General features: G+C 41.1%; 1 protein-coding gene across 9 annotated transcripts; it reads left to right on the forward strand.

The window, feature by feature from the left end:
- Positions 1–672: 672 nt before the first annotated feature.
- On the forward strand, positions 673–20472 carry Trio (trio Rho guanine nucleotide exchange factor). 9 transcript variants are annotated; one of them, XM_083037053.1, is made up of 30 exons: positions 699–850; positions 950–1116; positions 2092–2382; positions 2471–2584; positions 2700–3024; positions 3154–3812; positions 3994–4101; positions 4474–4569; positions 5052–5230; positions 5307–5454; positions 5591–5782; positions 5931–7946; positions 8128–8319; positions 8444–8707; positions 8791–9147; positions 11537–12074; positions 12358–12433; positions 12549–12987; positions 13140–13226; positions 13294–13631; positions 13725–13884; positions 13966–14193; positions 14292–14480; positions 14613–14848; positions 16952–17231; positions 18061–18619; positions 18699–19242; positions 19316–19654; positions 19873–20065; positions 20275–20472. In XM_083037053.1, the coding sequence occupies exons 3-30, from the start codon at positions 2122–2124 to the stop codon at positions 20380–20382; spliced, it is 9225 nt and encodes a 3074-aa protein (XP_082893179.1). In that variant the 5' UTR covers positions 699–850; positions 950–1116; positions 2092–2121; the 3' UTR covers positions 20383–20472. The 9 variants fall into 9 exon arrangements, with proteins under 9 accessions (XP_082893186.1, XP_082893185.1, XP_082893184.1 ...); XM_083037054.1 differs by lacking the exon at positions 950–1116 and having other exon boundaries at positions 697–850; XM_083037052.1 differs by having other exon boundaries at positions 698–1116.
- Positions 20473–20750: the final 278 nt, after the last annotated feature.

Below are 20750 nucleotides of genomic sequence, written 5' to 3' on the forward strand. Positions count from 1 at the left end.
ATCACCGTAACATTTGCAATTCCATCGCGGCGAAAATCCTAAGTAATTCGCGCATTAAGGGATGCGGCACGTGCAAGAATCTCCTCACGGACCCCAGAAAATCCGAATTGGTTTCCAGTAGCGAGTTATTAGAGACATTCAAGGACGCCGATAATATATTGACGCAAGGAATGGGCACTGCTTGTTACTCGCATCATACGGCGTTAATGTTGGAAACTGAATTATACATGCGAATGGATTTACGTTGGTTAAATTGTCAACAACACGACATTCCGTTGAAAGAACTCGTAATATCGTACGTAATTATATTTTATATTTATAAATGGTGCAGCGGTATAAATAACATTTTTACCGGGAAGGAACACGAGGACATGTCGTGAATTTTACATAGCGAAACGTGTGCCTGATGTATGAAATTACATATAAATCGACGATGAAGATTTTTCTAATATAGCAATAAAATATTTATTTTGTTTTATAAATGCGCTGTTTTTGTTTATATTTTATTTTTAAGACGAAATATCAGAAACGTTCTTATTTCCGCTAAATATGTATTTGAATTTCGCGGGAATTGCTTGTCAAACTTCAGACCGATATCCACGAGCCAATCAAATTCGTATGACGTACATGTAACTAGGGATGCGCTTTTGCTTCTGATTGGTCAATTGAAATCCCCCACTCCGCGTGAAATTTTCGAACGCACCCCTCGGTTCACGTTCCACTTGACGATCGCGAGCATCGTCTTCGTCTTTGTTTAATTTCCGGCGAACGAGAAGGATGACATGATTCCACAAGCTTTGCGGTCGTCAAGTGGAACAGACAACACAGCCCTCGAGATGGAACGTTGGAGGTAGATATATATATGCGAATATAATTCGTGCGAACGCCTCGTGCTGTATTGGCGAGCCAAGAGGAGCGAGTTGAAAACGTTATCGTTTGAACATGGCAGCGGTGATGACGGAACTTTATTCCCGCGACGGTCGACCGATGTGCTTTTAACCGTGCGTGATGAAACGACAATATGAGCAACGGTAGTCCGGAGGAATCTCGCGGAGGAACTCGGGCAAGCCGATAACACGAGGAACAGGGACGCTGGAGCCGGGTTTTCTGCATCGGGTGAGCGAGACCGATGAATTTTTCCGTTCATCTCACGATTAACGGCATGTGGAACGTCGGACCCCAACGATTCGTTCGCGTCTCCTCGACGAGGTCGCGAAATGACAGATCGCAATATCCTCCTGTCTTCTCCGCTAAAACGCGTTGAAAACACTCGGCTTATCTGTGACAGGCCGTCACGTCTAGAGAAATAAGACGATTGATATTACTATGTGTGTGTGTGTGTGTGTGTGTGTGTATATATATATATATATATATTGTGCATGTGTATGTTGTGTAATTCTAATATTTTTTTTTATTGCGTTGATTGAAGAGATATTACGCCTATATTAATTTTCCCGTCTGCAAAGTCCGAGTCGCGAAAAAACATCCGAACGTCGCGTTAGTATTTTCGTAGAGGACTTGGAAGGGATGAGACGCTACTTAATATATATGTATATATATATATATATGTACGGTTACCAGCTTTATTCCGTCGCGTTCGCACTCTCACGCTACAAACAACGGTTTCTCGCGTGTCGAATTCCGTTCCTTGGATATTACGGCATCGTCGAGCCTTTCCGTAAGGAATAGCATCGCGGTGGAAATATATGTGGAATGCAGATTTCTCGTATTACATTGTATTTGTACCTCAGGTGTATGCGTGACCTTGAATTCGACTATTGCATATAGAATACATTTGTGAACAGTTGTTATTTTGCATCTCATATATTTTTTCCTTCGAGACTATATGCGGATAATTTTATTTAAATAGCTGAATATTTGAAGTTGAGCCAAAATGTATATAATTACATATAGTTATTTTTCATTAAGGGTAGAGAGTAACGCGATTTTTATTTAGAAACACGTTTGATGAGATGATTTGTTTTCGGCTCTAATATTTTTATAATATCCTTCATTTTATAATCTTTACATTAGGACATAATAAAAATAGTTTATCTAGATGTGTTTTATCTGTAACTTTAATTTAAACAGGTGATGACAATTTAATGAAAAGTAAGAATAATGGATGGTACACGAGCGGCGGAAGTATTGCCATTGTTGCAAGAACGTTTGGCGATACTACCTGGTGGACGGGATCGTAGGGGAGGACCTGTACTTCTGTTTCCAAGTACACCGAGACGCGAACGTGCGAAACCTGAAGATTATAGGCGTCTCCTGCAATATCTACTTGCCATTCCGAGCGATGAAGCTAGAGGCCTACGATTTACTGTAATTGTGGATATGCGTGGTACTACTTGGGACTCGGTCAAACCCATCTTGAAGGTTGTTAATTATTTATACTCGTGTGTTATTTGTACTTATGCAGAGAAAGATATTGATTGTCATAGAATCAATATGAAAATTGTTTTAGGTATTGCACGAGCATTTTCATCGTACGGTTTATGTCGCTTTTCTCATTAAACCAGAAAACTTTTGGCAAAAACAAAGAACTTCATTAGGCAAGCAGAAGAAATATAATTTTGAAGTAAGTATATTGGAATATTACTCTAAATAACTATTTATGCATTTCAACTATCATTTATTTGCAAATATTTTTATGCGAGTTGCCCAACTAATATGTTAAATATGTTTATTTTCAGATTAATACAATTAGCTTAGAAGCTCTTGTAAAAGTTATAGATCCTTCTCAACTCACCGCAGATTTAGATGGATCCTTGCAATATGATCATGCTCAATGGATCGATACTAGATTAGTTGTAGAAGATTTTACATGGCAAGCAGCTGATCTTCTCGATCGGTTAGACGACTTGCAAGAGGATCTCAGTCGAAATGACTTTGCTGACGATGTTGCAGGAGCTAAGCATGGCATTGATCTACATAATGAAATGAAAAAGAAAATTATGAAAGTTCCAGTGGAAGATATCGAAGTTGTTGGACAACGCCTGCTTCAGCGATTTAATAATAGTTAGTTTATGATTCCCAATGATTTTTAGAGATATACAACTAATTTTCTTCAATTATAAAAATAAAAATTTCGTGAAAAATCTCTGAAATTTACGCAGCTCAATATAACAGATATAAATGTGTTCTCAGGTGCAACAGCAACCGGGGGAGAAGGAGGAAGTATTGACAATGGCGCGGCAAGTTGCGCGGATTCCGACGGACGAGCATTAGCTACCATGGTTATCCAGCACTTGGATTCCGTACATGCCGCGCAACAGCATCTGCTACAACTGTGGCACATCAAGAAGATGAAACTGGATCAATGCTTTCAGCTACGATTATTCGAGCAGGATTGCGAGAAGATGTTTGATTGGATTTGTCACAACCGAGAGGGGTTCCTCGCCAGTTATGTGGAGATTGGTCGCTCGTATCAGTTAGCCAAGAATCTACAGGAGGAGCATAAACATTTTACAATGAGTTCGATGAACGTTTACGTGAATATAAATAAAATCCTCACGATGGCTGGTAAATTATTGGAGACGCAACATTACGCGGCTGGACATGTGCGAGCAGTAGCGGGCCGTCTCGATCGAGCTTGGAAGGAGTTCGCCGCAGGTCTCGACGAACGTACCGCGGTACTTAGTTTAAGTGTAGTGTTTCACCATAAGGCAGAACAGTATGTCGACAATGTAGCCGGTTGGAGCCAAGCGTGCGAAATTAGCAATCTGCCCAGTGAAATTCCAGCGCTCGAGTCTCATATTCGTCAGCACCAAACTCTTTACGAAGCAATGTGTCAGGCATATACAGAGGTAAATTTCTTTATCCCATTTCTTTAGCACATGTATATATTTTACCTGACACGGTCGATTTTGTCACAAGTTTGGCACACAAAATTATCCTTGTGTTGTTGTCATAAATCACCCCAATTTTTATTTCATACATCTTTTTTTTTTTTTTATGTGTACTGTAAGTTTATTTGATATTTAACAGGTTTACAATACATATCAAGCATTATTGAGCGGCCTGGGTTCAATGCTGCAAGTATGTCATAATGTGAACGCCCGTTCTTCAGGGTTGGATACATTTCGCGTCGATTATGTACGAGAAATTTTTCATTTTTAAAGCTTTCAGGCAGTGGAATTCGCTTGGTACATGGGTGCTATTGGAAATATCTATCTGCAAATTCTCTGCAATAATTAACATTTGAATGTAATTTCCTTTTTTATAACCCAGGCGCGTCTCAGTACTCTCAAATAGGTTTTTTACATATTGGCGCACGTTTATTTGTTCGTCATTGTCGATACTTCTTAGTTTACGGTTTTTTTGCTGCTCTGTTCTGAAAAATTTCAGAATTTTGATAAAAAGTTAAAATTATCATACATATCCCATACACTTTGAGCCAAATAAATTTTGACATGAATGTTGTATACGAATGTTTCTTAAGCGGGATTGGATAAAATTCTTATTTAGGTGCATAGTACCAGTAAGAAGCTTCTTTATCAACTGGATCATCTTGTGCAAGTCTGTAATCAACCGCAAGGAATTGATCATGTCGCCAGAAAACATGTACGTTAATTGGTGTTTATAGGAACAATTATTGTTGTTTTGTTTTTTCTTTTTGCATTATTAGTCTTTTTTTGTGATTACTCTCCTGTATGTTTCATCCTTTTTAGAAAATGAAAACTTAACTGTCAAGTTTATCAAAAAGATATTTATAATTGCAATTGTGAGAAAAATAGCAAGTATATATTTATATATTTCTTTCTATATTAAGAATTAATCCTTTTTCTATTTAAACTGTCCTTTGCATGGGATAAAAAAATGGGGATTATTCTGTAAATGCTGTTATTTGGCAATTAATTAATATACACATGTATGTACATATATGCTTATGCTATATATTCACATATTATCTATACAAAGTTTTGGGCTAATTTTATATACATATAAAGTATTGATTGGGATGCATGCAACATTATTTAACCAACTTAACGATTAACATTTCAGAGTGATTATATGACATTACAATTTACATCTGATTTACTTAGAGTCAAGATGGACACAATATTGATAGTCATACCGGCACGAGCGGTAATCCGGCGGCTGATTACAGCGAAGGTGCATCCCACGTATTAGCTGTTATTCATCAGATTCTTGGTCATCATAGAGCGTTAGAAGCTCGCTGGCACGCCCGCAAAGTCAAACTTCATCAACGGCTTGCATTAAAGTATGAAAGTAAACGTTCAAACACGTATTATGTACATATTGTATAGATAGTGATACATACGATTATAATTTTTTAGATTGTTTCAAGAAGATGTAAAGCAAGTTCTCGACTGGCTGACGAATCACGGCGAAGTGTTCATTAGAAAAAATACGGGTGTAGGTCGTAATCTACAGAAAGCACGCGTCTATCAAAAAAGTCATGAACATTTTGAAAATGTTGCACAGGTAATTTTATATATTACTATTACTCTATTATTATTATTTTTATTATATTACCTCTCAATATAATAATCATATCATACTTATTTAGATAAAGAATTCTTACTAAAAGTGTTTAAATAAATATATTTTTTATTTGCAGAATACTTATACTAATGCGACTAAACTATTGACCGCTGCCGAAGAACTCGCTCATACGGGTGAATGCGCGCCTGACGAAATATACGCAGTAGCGCAAGAATTGGAGGCTCACGTCAGTAGTTTTGCAGCGAGAGTCGAGCAACGGCGTCGCAGATTAGATCTGGCAGTAGTGTTTTATACTCACGAGAAAGAGGTATATTTTTATCATCATTTATCGCGATGTGTAGGCATGTTTACACCAAGTGCGACAGCCTGTAAAAAACGCGTGCATATATGTGTGTTTATATTTGCGTACATATACATACATGCAGTGCCATTTTTAATGTAGATTCCCTTTGCAGCTTATTGGGTGGGTAGACGAGTTGCGTCAAGAAATGCAACAAGACGAGGTAGCGGAGAATTTGGAGACAGCGGAAAGGCTGTTGGAACAATGCGCGCAGCATAGATCGTCCTGTCTCGAAGCTTGCGCTTCGACGATAGCCCAGGGCGAAGCTTTGCTGCAAGAACTTCGCGAAGCGACCGACGCGCCCGACACAACGGGCTCGATATCAGCGGTGGAATCGGCATTGGACAGATTGGCGAGCCTGCGGCAGGAATTGGAAGATTTGTGGGCCACGAAGAAACTAAGACTGGAACTATGCCTGCGATTACGCGTCTTCGAGCGAGATGCGTTGGAGGCGAGCGGTCAGTTGGAAATGTGGGCGCAGGAGTTGCAAGGTCCGCCGCGGGAAGGTTCACCCGAGCAATTGCTGCGCGTGCATAACGACGGAGTCGCTCACATGCAGAATACCGCTTTTCAAATACTTCATCGCGGCCAGGAATTGGCTCAAGTCTTGGAGGAAGCGGGAGTATGTATCATGGCGGACGGTCAGCACAGTGCCGCAGCGCGAGTACAAGTACTTCTCGAGTTTCTAAATGAAAGAGAATTGGACGCGGAGGATCTCGCAGAGATGCGAAGGGTACGGCTGGAGCAGGCCTCTCAATTGTTGCAACTGCAGACGGACGCTTCTCACGTGATCAAATGGATACGAAACGGCGAATCGATATTATTGGCTTCGCTTAGAATACCGGACGATTTCGAGGACGCCGAGCAATTGGGAAAGGAGCACTATCATTTCCAACTCGCGATAACGAATACTCACGCCTCCGCTGTGCAAGTGAAGCATAAGGCGGACTCTTTAATAAGCGGGAATCATTACGACCCGAAGAGTATTAGGGAAGTCGCGGAAGACGTTACCAAACGGTGGCAGCAACTAGTGACTTGTGCGGAAGAACGACATAAATTAATCACCGCGAGTTTAAATTTTTACAAAACAGTGGACTCGGTACGTTCGGTTCTCGACAGTTTAGAGCTACAATACAACGTTGACGATGACTGGTGCGCCGACGGAGAGAAGGCCGCCGGAATACCGGCGAATATCACCAGACATCAGGAGCAAAAGGAAGCCTTTCTCAAGGCTTGCACGCTGGTACGACGAACCGGGGAAACGTTCTTAAAGTATATCAATCGTAGTTTACAATTTTATAGTTATCACGCTAATAGCGCAGGTTCCGCGAATAAAGTCAAAAATATCCTCGAGGAGTTGGTCGGTAAGGAAAACAAGGTACTAGAATATTGGACTCAGCGAAAGAAGCGCTTAGATCAGTGTCATCAGTACGTTCTATTTGAACGTAGCGCGAAACAGGCACTCGAATGGATAAAGGAGACTGGGGAGCTGTATCTAGCGACGCACACCAACGTCGGTAAGAATCGCATTGAAAATGAACAATTACTGCAAGAGCACATCGAGTTTAAGGGCGCGGCTAAAGAAACGAGAGAGAGGGTGAAGTTGCTGATTCAACTCGCTGACAATTTGGTCGAGAGAGGTCATGCTCATGCCGCGGCGATCAAGCAGGCGGTCGCCGAGGTCGATCAGCGATACAAAGACTTTAGCGCGCGAATGGATTGCTACAAGATGCAGATCGAAGATGATCTCGGTATCCAATCCGACGAGGGACACAAAGATCTCTCCATCGATCGCAATTCGGATCCGTTGTTGGAGGAGAAGATCAAGGGTAAAGATCTGAAGGAGTTGAACGAGGAGAAGAGAAGATCCGCGCGAAGGAAAGAGTTCATTATGGCTGAACTCTTGCAGACCGAGCGTACGTACGTAAAAGACTTGGAGACTTGTATTCGTTGCTTCCTGGACGAAACGCGATGCGGAAAGGGAAACGTTCCGCTGGGTTTACAAAGCCGAGAATCGATCATTTTTAGCAATATAGAGGAGATACATCAGTTTCATAGCAATGTGTTTTTACGCGAGCTAGAAAAGTACGAAACCATGCCGGAAGATGTTGGACATTGCTTTGTAGTATGGGTGAGTGTTTTTTAAATAACTCTTAAAACTCTAAAAGCATAATTTTTTTCCATTACAATTATACAAACACGCATACATGTGTATATATATAATAATTTACATATAATAATATATAAATATTTTAATAATATATAAATATAATTTTAAAAAATAATATATAACTATATAATAATTTACACAGGCACCTAAATTCGACATGTACGTGACTTATTGTAAAAATAAGCCCGAGAGCAATCAGTTGTTAGTTACGCACGGTGGAACGTGGTTTGAGGAATTGCAGAGAAAGTATAGAGTAGAACATCCCATTGCTGCATATTTAATCAAACCTGTACAGAGAATTACTAAATACCAGCTGCTACTTAAGGACTTACAGGTATATATAAGGGAATAGAAGGGAGAAGAGGAGGATATATATATATATATATATATATATATATATATATATATACACCTCAAATAAATTTAATTTAAAATTTTTGTTTTCTTTTTCATCTCAGGCTTGTTGCCAAGAAGGACAGGGCGAAATAAAAGAAGGGTTAGAAGTGATGTTAAATGTGCCTAAAAAAGCTAACGATGCCTTACACTTAAGTCTATTGGAAGGTTGCGATGTTAGTACAGACGCGCTCGGTGACGTTGTACTGCAGGATTCGTTCACGGTATGGGACCCGAAACAGCTGATTAGGAAGGGAAGAGATCGTCACATATTTCTTTTCGAATTGTATCTTCTCTTCACGAAGGAAGTCAAAGATTCTGCTGGAAAGGTTTGCACGCACAACTATCTTGTTGTCTACCTTAGCTTTAAATAAACTCTTATATTAATTTGTCTGTCTGTCTGTCTGTCTAGGTGAAATATGTTTATAAAAATCGCCTGTTGACTTCGGAACTCGGCGTAACCGAGCATATCGAAGGCGACGAATGCAAATTCGCGGTGTGGACAGGACGAGCACCGACCAGCGATACTCGCGTGGTTCTGCGGGCGAATTCGATGGATGCGAAGCAGCTGTGGGTGATGAGGTTACGCGAAGTGATACAGGAGACCTTTTTGGGCAAAAATATGCCAAAGAGTCCCGCTAAAAAGAGCTCCAGTCAACGTTCCAGCAGAGATTTGGAAGAATGCGCATCCTTGGATGAAAGTGTGGAGAATCTGGATAGAAATTCATTGGCTTCCTTTGGTTCGACTAATACCACGGATTCTGATAAGGTAAAGCATTATCTTTTTATCAAAATTAATTTTTACATGATTCTCATAAAACTTGCAAGTTAATTGAATCAGAGTTAAAAAGAAATTGCACAATAAAGTATTAGATAGGAGTAGGTTTTTTTTAAGCAGTCTATAATTTTTTTAAATGAACAGATTTTTTATTATATACGTACGTATATCGAAATATTGAAGTATTTTACAAACTATGATTCACAATTAAGCTCTTCTTAGTGTCCTTAATAATGTCCTATAATCTAAAGATATTTAGCTGTCTTATGTATATCCACAGTAAATTCTCTAGACCTTTTCTATCTAAATACCTAATCCGGAGTATATTCTGTATGAAAAACACAATCATTTTTACTTTCAACCTTTACATTTTTCTCCAGAACCCAGATCATGTAAAGTGTATCCTTCTTTTGGAGTAGAGTTTGTAAAAGAAAAATTGAACTCTCTCGGAACGATCCGGCTCTTCCCGAACCACCTCGCTCGAACGCGCTAGGCGATCTGTCTAATTTCTTACGGATTCCTCTCCCCTCCTGCAACAAGGGATGGCGATACGACACGGGGAAGGCCACGGAGGCCACTACTTGCGCAGGGTTGGGTGGGGCGCGCAAGTTGGGTTGGGTTAGTTATAATCTCTCGTCACTTGGTACGGTCGGGATGAGGCCGACGATCAGTACGGGCGCGACTCCCGGGTCGCATGGATCCGCTCGAGGATCTACGCGACTGATCGCGAGAGGTCGATGAGCGAATCGGTAATGTTCTGACCTTCTTGACGAGGGAGAGGAAGAAGAAAAATAAAAAAGTCCAACAAGAAACGAGCGAGAATAAATATCGTCGGCGATGGCAAATATACTGAGCGTCGTCGTACGTGGAAAAATGTGCTCCGCGCGTAATAACGCCCTGTCAGACACATCGTTTCTCTCCTCCTTCTCTATACTACGGTTGCGTTCGCGCGTTGTGTGAAAAACCGTATACCGATCCGGCGAATTGACGTCATGACGTCACCGGCTGGAAAACCGGCGACGATCGCCCAGAAGGCGCGCAGAAAGATCTCCTTGCCGTGGTTCCGTCAGAGCTCGGCGACACCGCCGCACGCGACCCTCTCCAGGCAACATACCATCGATACGCCAAGCTCGTTCCAGGCTCGACTTCTGCGCCGTCAACCTTCCCTAACCCAGGTACTATCGTATCCTTGCGACACCTGCCTATCCTACCTATATAAGACTGATCGTCTCCTTTCGGATGATCTTTTCTTACGCAAATCGTAAGATTGTAAAATTTTTTCCTTATTTTTTTTTTCGAAGATGTGGAAAGATTATTAAAATAGAAATTCTGTAGGGGAGAGATTATTACAATAGATTGATGAATATAACGTGTATCTTTTTTAGAAATAAAAATACGAGCTCGAAATGGTTGAATTAACGCGATTTATCTGGAAATTCGCAAAAGGGCCGGAATAAATACATATCTCGAAGCGAGATAACGTAATCTGATAATCTTTTTCGCGTTTTTTTATATTTTTTTTTTATTTTTTTTATTTCTTTCTTCAGTTTAGTTATTTGCGCGGTGCAAGCTGACGATACCGTGAGGGAATTTGGCACGTGGAAAATTCTATTTTGGATCACGGAATGTACGAAAAGCGGGCGAAGAGCAGCGGACGGGACCATTCACGGCCACGTCCGGCAAACAACAATTGCGCGTCTTTCGCGCTTGATGAGAGACACCACCACGTCATGGTGGTTAAACACACGGTCAACGTACACATTCGCGATACGATACAATATACACGCACGGTATATTTATAGTAACGTCAAAGGACCGTCGTGTCGTGGCATGAGCTATTTTCAAAACGCCGGAATTGTGCGTGCGATTTAAAAGCGAGGAAGGTTGTTATAGAGGAAGGGTGCGCGCGCGTGACATTCGGTGACACTGATCTGCTGACGATCAGAGTCATTCAGGCATCAGTAATCGGATCTCGCTCCGTCGATCCGCAAATTCAAAGACAATCGGTCCTTCGCAGCGAGAGTGGTTCCCCGAGACCGACAGAGAGGTGGAGGATGATTGTATCGACCCGGTCTACGCTTGCGTAAGCACGAGAGGGCAGCTCTTCTCTTCCTATTCGTTTTGCTTCCCTGCTTTCGGTATATCCCACCACCCTCTTTACGCTACCCTCCGCCCGCTGGTTACCTCCTCTTCCTCCTCTTCCTTCCACCTTCGCTCTTCCGCCGTTACTTTCACGCACGCGCGCACTTATAGACGCATCACACTTGACTAATTATCCCTTTCTATATTTGCTCCCGGATCTATCTGATACATCTCGAGCGTGATTTGCTATATTTCCGCAAATAGGACAAATCTATCTTTAATGCGTTTAATTTTTCAGACTGGAGTAGTCGAAATGACGTGGGTGGTCGCCGATCATATGGCGGCGCCGGGCTCGAGAGAACTCAGCGTGACGAAAGGGCAGCAGGTCGAGGTGCTGGAGAACGGTGGTACCGCTAGTAACACTCCCGGTGGGGTTCCCAATACCGGTGAATGGACTCTGGTACGTTTACCGCTCACGCCCGGACAGGCCGAACCTCCCGTCGAGGGTCTGGTACCCACCAGTGTTCTGAAACAGCCGCCGACCGCCTCCTGCAAAACTTCGCCGTCCAGAAAAGCGTCCACGCAACAGCAGCAACAGTATCATCATCAACAACAACAACAACAACAATCGCATCATCATCCGTCATACTATCAACAGCAGCAAATCAATCAGGCAATCGTCCAAACACAGCAGCAGCAGCAACAGCAAACTGCCGTCACGTCGTCGACTACAGCCAATACATTGCCGTCGAGCACCTCGGCATCGCAGCAGACAGCTTCGTTGACGACTTCGCTGTCGTCCGCGGTTCTGTCGCCGATGTTATCGGAGGACGCAGGTGAATGATGATCGAAAATACCGTAACCCGCGATTTAAGATATCAAGCTCTCGCATTGTCTCGCGTCTTTTTACCTCTTCTTGTCACAATAGACTGCAAAGTAACTCGAACGTATAACGTGATACACGGAGAAATTTAAAATTTACTCATAAATCCGCAAGGAAGTCGCGGTGAACCGCAAATTGGCGCAATGACTCGCGTCTTATCAAAATTCCGATAAACCTATAATAAGTTGAAGCGTGATTTTAGAATAGAAAATACACCGCTTTGAATTGCTTAATAGAAGCCACCGGAAGCGACGGTAGCGGGTCAACGACTAGTACAAATTCACCTGGAAACAAGAGACGAGGTTTCAGCGGGTAAGCATTTAATGGAAACTGCGTCGTTTAAATCTGCTTCTCTCTCTCTCTTATCTTGAAATGTCATACGTGCAACGATAATCATGTACCATGGCGGACACATTTCTGTTTATAGACGGAAGTGGCTCCCACCGCCTTTACGCAAACTTAGCCAAGGTAAAGTGGAAAAAACCAATACCGTGTCGACGTCATCGTCTCCTTTGATTGGACCGTCTTTGAAGAAAAGTAGCTCGGATAAACGCTTTAAATTACCAAGCGGCATCGAGCACAATCGGCCTGGCAAAACAACGTTCGATGCCCAAGAGGGTGAGGAAGGCGTTAATAAGGAGGAAGAGAGTGAGGAGCAGCATGAGGTCGACGTGGATGTGGATGTTACATGTGAAAGCGACGATACGACGGCGGTGACAAGTTCGCAGGAGCAAAACGGTGGCGAGGACGCCGATGACGATTTGGAACTTCCTCCCCCGATGAAGCCTATAACCGAACCGATACTGGTGACAACTGCGAACGGTCCGTCAGGATCCACGATACCGAGCGAATTGCCTGGAAAACGAGTAAGCGTTTCAATATTTTTAAACCCTTTTGTTTTCAAGTTTTATTATACATTTTATTTATACATTTATACGTATAATATATTTTACATACGTATAATTTATTTAATACGTAAATATATTTTATACATTTTGATGTCTTTATTTATTAACAGTCTGCTGAACATTCGACGAAAATTCTCGATGGCGGCGCCACGACGGCTGATTTATCGGAGATCGAGCAGATTGTCAAGGAGAGAATGGTAAGTCCAACTCACAGACAGATATAGATCTGTGCATTGCACTAAGCAATACGCGTATTATCAACAGGAGCAACATACGGAAAATCAGGAAAGGCACAGTCTCATGCGAACCCCTAACGGGAAATCGTTGAGCAACGAGGAAGACTATTGTAACGCGACCATTAATCCGATCGCCGGCGAAGAATCGGATCCGGAGAGCACCGCGATCGCTAAGCGGCAATTTGTTATTCGCGAGCTGGTAGAGACCGAGAGAGACTACGTCAATGACTTGAAGCAGATAGTCGAAGGTTATATGGCACTAATGCGAAATCCCGATTGCGAGATTCCCTTGCCGGAAGATTTGCGCGGTGGGAAGGATAAGATGGTTTTTGGTAACTTAGAAGCTATCTACGAGTGGCACAGAGAGTAAGTCGCCCGTTCAAATTTTTATCCGATAATCATTTGTATTTACATACATATACATACATGTTTACGATCGACCTCGTTCCCTGTTTTCAGTTTTTTCCTTAAAGCTTTGGAACGTTGCTTGGAACGTCCCGAAGAGCTCGGACCTCTCTTTAAACGTTACGAGCGCAAGCTACACATGTACGTGGTTTATTGTCAAAATAAACCCGTTTCGGAACACATTATGTCCGAATACATGGATACATACTTTGAGGTAAAATCGCATCGAGTGATTAAATGGCATAAAATGTAGCATAAAATACTATGTATTTAAACCGCACATGTGTGGTTACAGGAACTTAGGCAAAAACTTGGGCATCGTTTGCAACTCTGCGACTTGCTGATCAAGCCCGTACAAAGGATTACAAAATATCAACTTCTTCTACGGGAGGCATTGCGCCTCACTGAACGAACCCAAAGGTTATCGGAAATCGAAGGCCTCAGAGCGGCGGCTCATGTCATGCGAGTTATTCCTAAAGCTGCAAACGATATGATGGACGTTGGGAGATTACAAGGTTTCGACGTGAGTATCGCTCGCTTCGTTTTTTTCCCCCTCACTCTCGTTAGTTTTATACGCGGCAAAAGAATATTTACTCTACGTTTCTTTTAACTTTCTTCCAGGGGAAAATAACGGCGCAAGGAAAACTCTTATTGCACGGGCCGCTTCTAGTATCGGAAATATCAAACGTATCGACGAGAGGAAGGGACTGGCAAGTCTTTCTTTTTGAACAAAATATTATCTTTAGCGAAGCTGTTGGCAAAAAGACGCAATTCACCAATCCTGCCTACACATACAAAGCACACATTCAGGTAAAATAATTAATTAAATAATTTCTTTATTTCTCTCGTGTTTGTAATCATTTTTGATCGTATAGAAAAAAAAACCAATATTTTTATCGCCTATAATGTAAAAACACCAAATCAATGAATGTTGTACTGTAGGTGAACAAAATGAGTCTCGAAGATTCGAATGACGAGCCGGAGAAATTTGTTATCCGGTCGACGGATCCTCGAAAGCCCGGGCTGGGATTTTCTTGCAGCATAGCGGAAGAAAGTGGCGGACCGCGCAAGCAGGAATGGGTAGACACGATCACTGCCATCCTGCAAACTCAGCGCGACTTCCTCAAGGCGATACAGTCACCGATTGCCTACCAGAAGGAACTTACCAAAGATCCACTGTAAGCGTTTCTAAACTTGACACATTGAACTTACACACTCTCTTTTAATATTCAATCTGTGAATATTCGTTCCGACATATTTTTGTATATTTTATATGAAAAGAGACACACATACATACACATACATGCACACAGACACACAAAATGGCCATAAGAGTTAGATAATCGTCAGTCGTCAGTTTCCTATAAACGTCTCATCGCCTGCTTTCCTCTGCGCCCTTTGGCACCAATTTCACCCATTTGTCGAAAATTAAACAACTACTTTTTAACGTATTTGAATATATTTTAGCGCCTCGTAGATTATTATTAATACCACATGCTAAAAAGTGTGCACGTATCCAGTCATTTTTCTCACATTCCTTTTCTGTGGATTACCTTTACGTATCTGGTGATGATATCTTGCTTTCGTAGTATAACGATTCAGTATTCAACTATATATTTCTATACGGAAGCTTATAAAAACGTCTATACGATACTGTAAAAAAAAGAAACTTTTACTCTTCTATCGACTAATAAGAAATAAAATACGGAAATAAATAAATTATACACACATACACATACACATTGAGACAGACAGACATATACAGAGGAGTATATGCAGGGTGTTACACAAAAGTGCTGCATTATTTTTTAATGACACATTGCTGGACGAAAAATAATTTCTCCTTGGCATAAAAATACGAATAAGCAGCGACAAAATTAAATTTCTCGTGTATTTACACGACTAGATAGTCCTATCGAAAATTAGATAGATGATATATTTTGCTTTTAAATTTTTGTTGAAGACGGTCATCAAAAAAAGCAATGCAATACTTTTGGAATATACAAATATATAAATATATAAGATATATATATATATATCTTTTCATATTCGATGACGTCTCGAAACGATTGTAGAATTCGACTATCGTTCTGTATCAGATATATATATATATATATATATATATATATATATATATATATATATATACATACACACACACCCACACGAAAGTATATATATATATATATACTTTAGTGTTTTAGATCGCCGCGAGTATGCGAGAGTTAACAAACTCTTTTTATCGTTTAATGAATCAAAATCTACTCACCTGTTCCTTAACGTGTATTACTCCTCTAGACTTGACTATCCGAGTCTATCAAGAGCCTATTAAAAAAATGTGTGCCGAGATCCGTTCCAATGCGCATGCATTTTACGCGTATATTGTATGCACGCACACAAATACGGGGGCGTATTTTGTTGTTTACGTATACACATTTACATCTACACACATGCGACTTGTAACGATATGAAACAACAAAACAAAAAAAAACGTGCTGCGAGTGCGATGTATTAATAATGTCGTAATAATATATGAAGATACGCAATATATTTATAATAATTTTAATAACGTTTACAAAAGCAAGCGCGCGCTCGCGAGTCTGTGAACAAACTATGGCGTGACAGTATGCTGTGTATATATTTAATTATGCGCGATACGAGATTGGAGGGTAGTCGAAAGCAAAGCTATATATTGACCCGCGAATCATAAGAATTTTGTCTAGAATAAAAATTGTAAATTAATGATTGAGAGACAGAGTGATTGTGTGATGTATCCCCTTGTCCTACTATCTAATGTACACGCCCATCCGACTAACCGGAGCTTCTTTTCTTTATAATTTTATCAAGAACACAGTACTGCGAGAAGCGCAAGCCCAAGTATGTGTATCTAAACCACTCACCCACCATCCACCCTGTCTGTCGACACGCGTCGCTATTAAGCACCCACCTCATCTATTCTTCGACACGTACGAAAAGATTCAAGTTACTGCCGACATCGTGTATCCTGGCTTATGCCGAGACTCGTTCCTTCCGATCGCCGTAAAATTTCAATATAATATTATATAAAATTGTAATATATTATATATTTATATTATAATTATATATATAATATATAATATATTATAGAATATATATTAAAATTTATATATACAAGTCATTTGACAAGACGAAGAAAAGACGCGTATTATTTGAACATTTAATTAATGGCGAGTATCAAAGTGCGCGAGTCTCGACGCGTAGTACTGTGTCTTGGATTTCATTTATGATTTGCTGACGTGTAGTCGTGCCACCATCACCACCACCACCACGTCAGAACCTGTGAGTCGAGCAACCGTATCGGTTCCTCCAACGCTGATAGTCCCCGGACAATCGACGAAACGAGGAAAGAGTAACGATCGAGTAAGGACGAGTCAACAGCCAACGTTGCAGCGCTCTTATACCGGTGGATTGGAACACACGCAATCACGTACACCCAGCCCGACAAAGAGTAGGCTAAACTTCCTGGAAGGATTTAAGAATACTTTACGCACACGTTCGCCGGGTCGCAACAACTCCATTCCGGTGAGCCAATCCTGATATTGTGGTATTTGCCACTTGGAGCTTATATACATATACCATTATCAATCACCTATATCAATTTAGAATTCTTGATGATTGCAGCAAAGGGGCTCTCCTTCCTCTTCTTCCTCTTGATGCCTGTTGCTATCTACTGCTATCTATTGCATTGCCTTCTGTCGGTGCGACGATAAGTCATATTTAATTAAAAAAACTCTATCGAGACTATAAAAGATCGTAATGTTCACGAATGCCATACATGCCGCCGTTACATATCTTCTGGTGTAATAAGATGGATCTTATACGTCACGCGTAAAGCAGATACATATATATTTCTAGGAGGAGTAATCATTAGGAAAATGAAAAGAAGCTCTTGTCTTACTGTAAACTTTTCATTCTTTAAGCTTTGTGTTGCCGCTTTTCCAACTAACGCATCTTCTTACTCACTATAATATACTATTGATTTTACGATCGTTGTCGCTATACAAGCATTATCACTCCGCCGAATCGTCGCAATCAATGCCGCCTCTGTAACTGCTATTGCTCCGCTGTGCTACATTATCACCGACCATCTGTCAAACCGAATGATGTCATTGCTACCGCCGTTATTTCTTCCTCTACCGGGACATGTACGACCGCTACTACTATTATTGCCGCTACTGTTGATGCATTTACACAGTGCTGGAACTTCTTCCTGGGTCTTTCTGTCGCACACTCTCTGGGTGAATACAAATTTGCGGGGCAGACGCGACGCAAGTTGCAAGTTGCATGAAAAAAAAATACGTTTAAAGACACACAAATATGTCAAATATGTATAACAGAAGGACTCCTTTAGGTCGTTCCAGGTGCTTGCGTAAAATTAGCTGCGGATTGGGGAAAATTACATGCCGGGGACGAGTTGATCGTCTCCCATCTTGATGGTCCGGGTCTAGTGGTGTCGCCGATTAATACCAAGAATGAACTGTGGATTCCGGCGAGTCTTATTTCGAACTCTGCAATCAGTCGAGCGTGGTCATTTCGACCACGAAAGATGGTCGATCTTATGAGAAGCGATCACGCTGCCGATGAATCTACGACGACGACGACGCCGATGACGCCCGAGGAGAAGACGCCGACTATCCTGAGCAGCCCAATGTCGATTCGTGCGACCGCCGGGGAAGTCGTTAGACTCTCCGTCGAGACGCACAACGCGGACAATCATACGACTGTCACCTGGAGGAAGGAAGGCGAGGATCAGTGTATAAGAGAGAGCGATCGGTACCAGTTTCAGCAGAGCATGGGTTTAGTGTACTTACAAATCACAGGTTGTCGGGCTTCGGACTCTGGCGTATATCACTGTCACATCAAATGCGAAACGGGCTCCTGCTCCGCGCGAATCTCTCTGTCTGTCATAGGTACATAATAATTGAGTGTATGTATAGCATGTAGTTACATTATATAGTATATTATTAAATATTTTTTTCATATTTTCAGGCGGAAAGAGTACAACTTTAGCACGCGCTCTAGGATCCTCGAAAGTAGAAGTCGACTGGGACAAGCAAGAGATCGGTAGCGCGTCGTGTAGCATAGAATGTCGAACCTTACCGTTACAACGATGGGTGCCGGTGTTGAAGCAGATGAATGAGCCGCCAGCTGTGCTGGACGTGTCGCCGGACGCTTCGTACAGCTTTCGCGTGGTAGGCGACGACGGAAGGATGACCTCACCGTCGATCGTGGTGACGTTATCAAGATTAGACGCGGACAGCGGGGCGGAATGGGAATCCAAGCAATTCGTCGGTAGATACTTGGAGCTGGACGAGCTGGGTAACGGTAGATTCGGCATAGTTCGTCGCGCCAGAGACAAGGGCACCGGTCAAGAGGTGGCTCTCAAGCAGATCCCGCGACACAAGCAGTCGAGGTTGCTGACAAGGGCGGAATACGACGTGCTAGCCTCCACTCATCACGCCAACATCATCAGAGCGTTCGCTCTGTTTGAGAACGCGCCTCGACCCGGCGTAGACACTATCGTTCTGGAACTGTAAGTTTTATTCTTGCGAGACGTCTCTCTGAAATATAATATTATAAATAACGTTTCTTTCTCTTCTTCGCAGAGTTAAAGGTCCGACGTTATTTGCATATCTGAGCGAGAAAACTGAATACACCGAAGCGACAGCGACGCGATACACCGGTCAGCTGTTGTCCGCGTTGTGCTGGTTACACTGTCGCAGCCGGATGCATTTGGACGTGAAGCCGGAAAACGTTCTCGTAGATCAAGAGACGGATCAGGTGAAGGTGATAGATCTCGGGGAAGCGGTGAGGACTCCGATCGACGAGGTTGTACCGCCTCCAGCTGATTTGGAATTTGCTGCGCCAGAATCGGTGCTAGGTAGACCGACCGGTCCTTACACTGACATGTGGGCCGTCGGAGTTTTCATTTACGTTCTGCTAAGGTAAAAATTTTAAACAATTGCTCAAATATGTTTTGTAATATTTCAAATTATAACATAAATATAATTTATTAAAGTTTATATAATACTTAGAATTTATATGTTAGAATTATAATTTTATAATTTAATTATAATTTTATAATAGTTTAAATATCTTTTTATTATTATTATTATTATTATTATTATTATTATTATTATATCGTCATATGAAATTATTATAGTGGTTTGTCACCTTTTCTGGACGATTCTGTGGAAGAGACCACCGCCAACATACTCAAGTGCGATTTCTGTTTTCCCGATGAATATTTCGAGATGATATCCAGCGATGCGAAAGAGCTCCTCGGAAGATTATTGCGTTTACGTGGCGAGGATCGAGCGAATGCAGAGTTTTGCCTTGATTCGCCGTGGTTGAAGGTAAATAAACTTGTGTTCTTGAAACTTTATAGAGATATAATAAAATAGTTTACGAGAACAATCTTTCAAAGACTTACCAAATTATTTTTATATAAAAAATATATAATTTATATAATATATTATATATATTTTTTATATATAATATTTATATAAAATATATATAAAAAATAATTCCTAAATTGATGTTTATTCATTTTTTCTTTTATCAGATATCAACCGGCGCTACCATCCTGTCCACTAGAATGGCTGCATTTATAGAACGTCGCGCGCACTGTCTTAAACTGCGTCAGGACCATAATGACAGTTTTTATTCATAAAACTAACAGTATGCAATATAAGAGCATGTTACTTAAAAAATACATGACAAAATTTATATATGTAAATAGAATATACTTGTAAATGTTTAACTGTTGATATCTTCTTCAAAATTCAACATGTTAATTTATAAAAAAAAGCATTCCTCTTTTTCTTTTCCTCTTATGAAACATTTTATTGCGTTCTGTCATTTTATTACGAGAATTTCATTCATAATGCTTTGATGGCGAAGACAAGGAAAAAGAGAGAACATGCAAATATAGCAACAAAGGACAAAGAAATCTTTGCTCCTTTTATCCTGATTGGTCAATCCGAATACACCCTAAAATGTTCATGAAAAGAAGTGCATTTGGAGACAACCAACCAATCA

This window comes from Prenolepis imparis, unplaced genomic scaffold (assembly GCF_030444845.1).
Source record: "Prenolepis imparis isolate NDT839.2.m4 unplaced genomic scaffold, iyPreImpa1.0 SCAF_4, whole genome shotgun sequence".
NCBI classification, from domain to species: domain Eukaryota; kingdom Metazoa; phylum Arthropoda; class Insecta; order Hymenoptera; family Formicidae; genus Prenolepis; species Prenolepis imparis.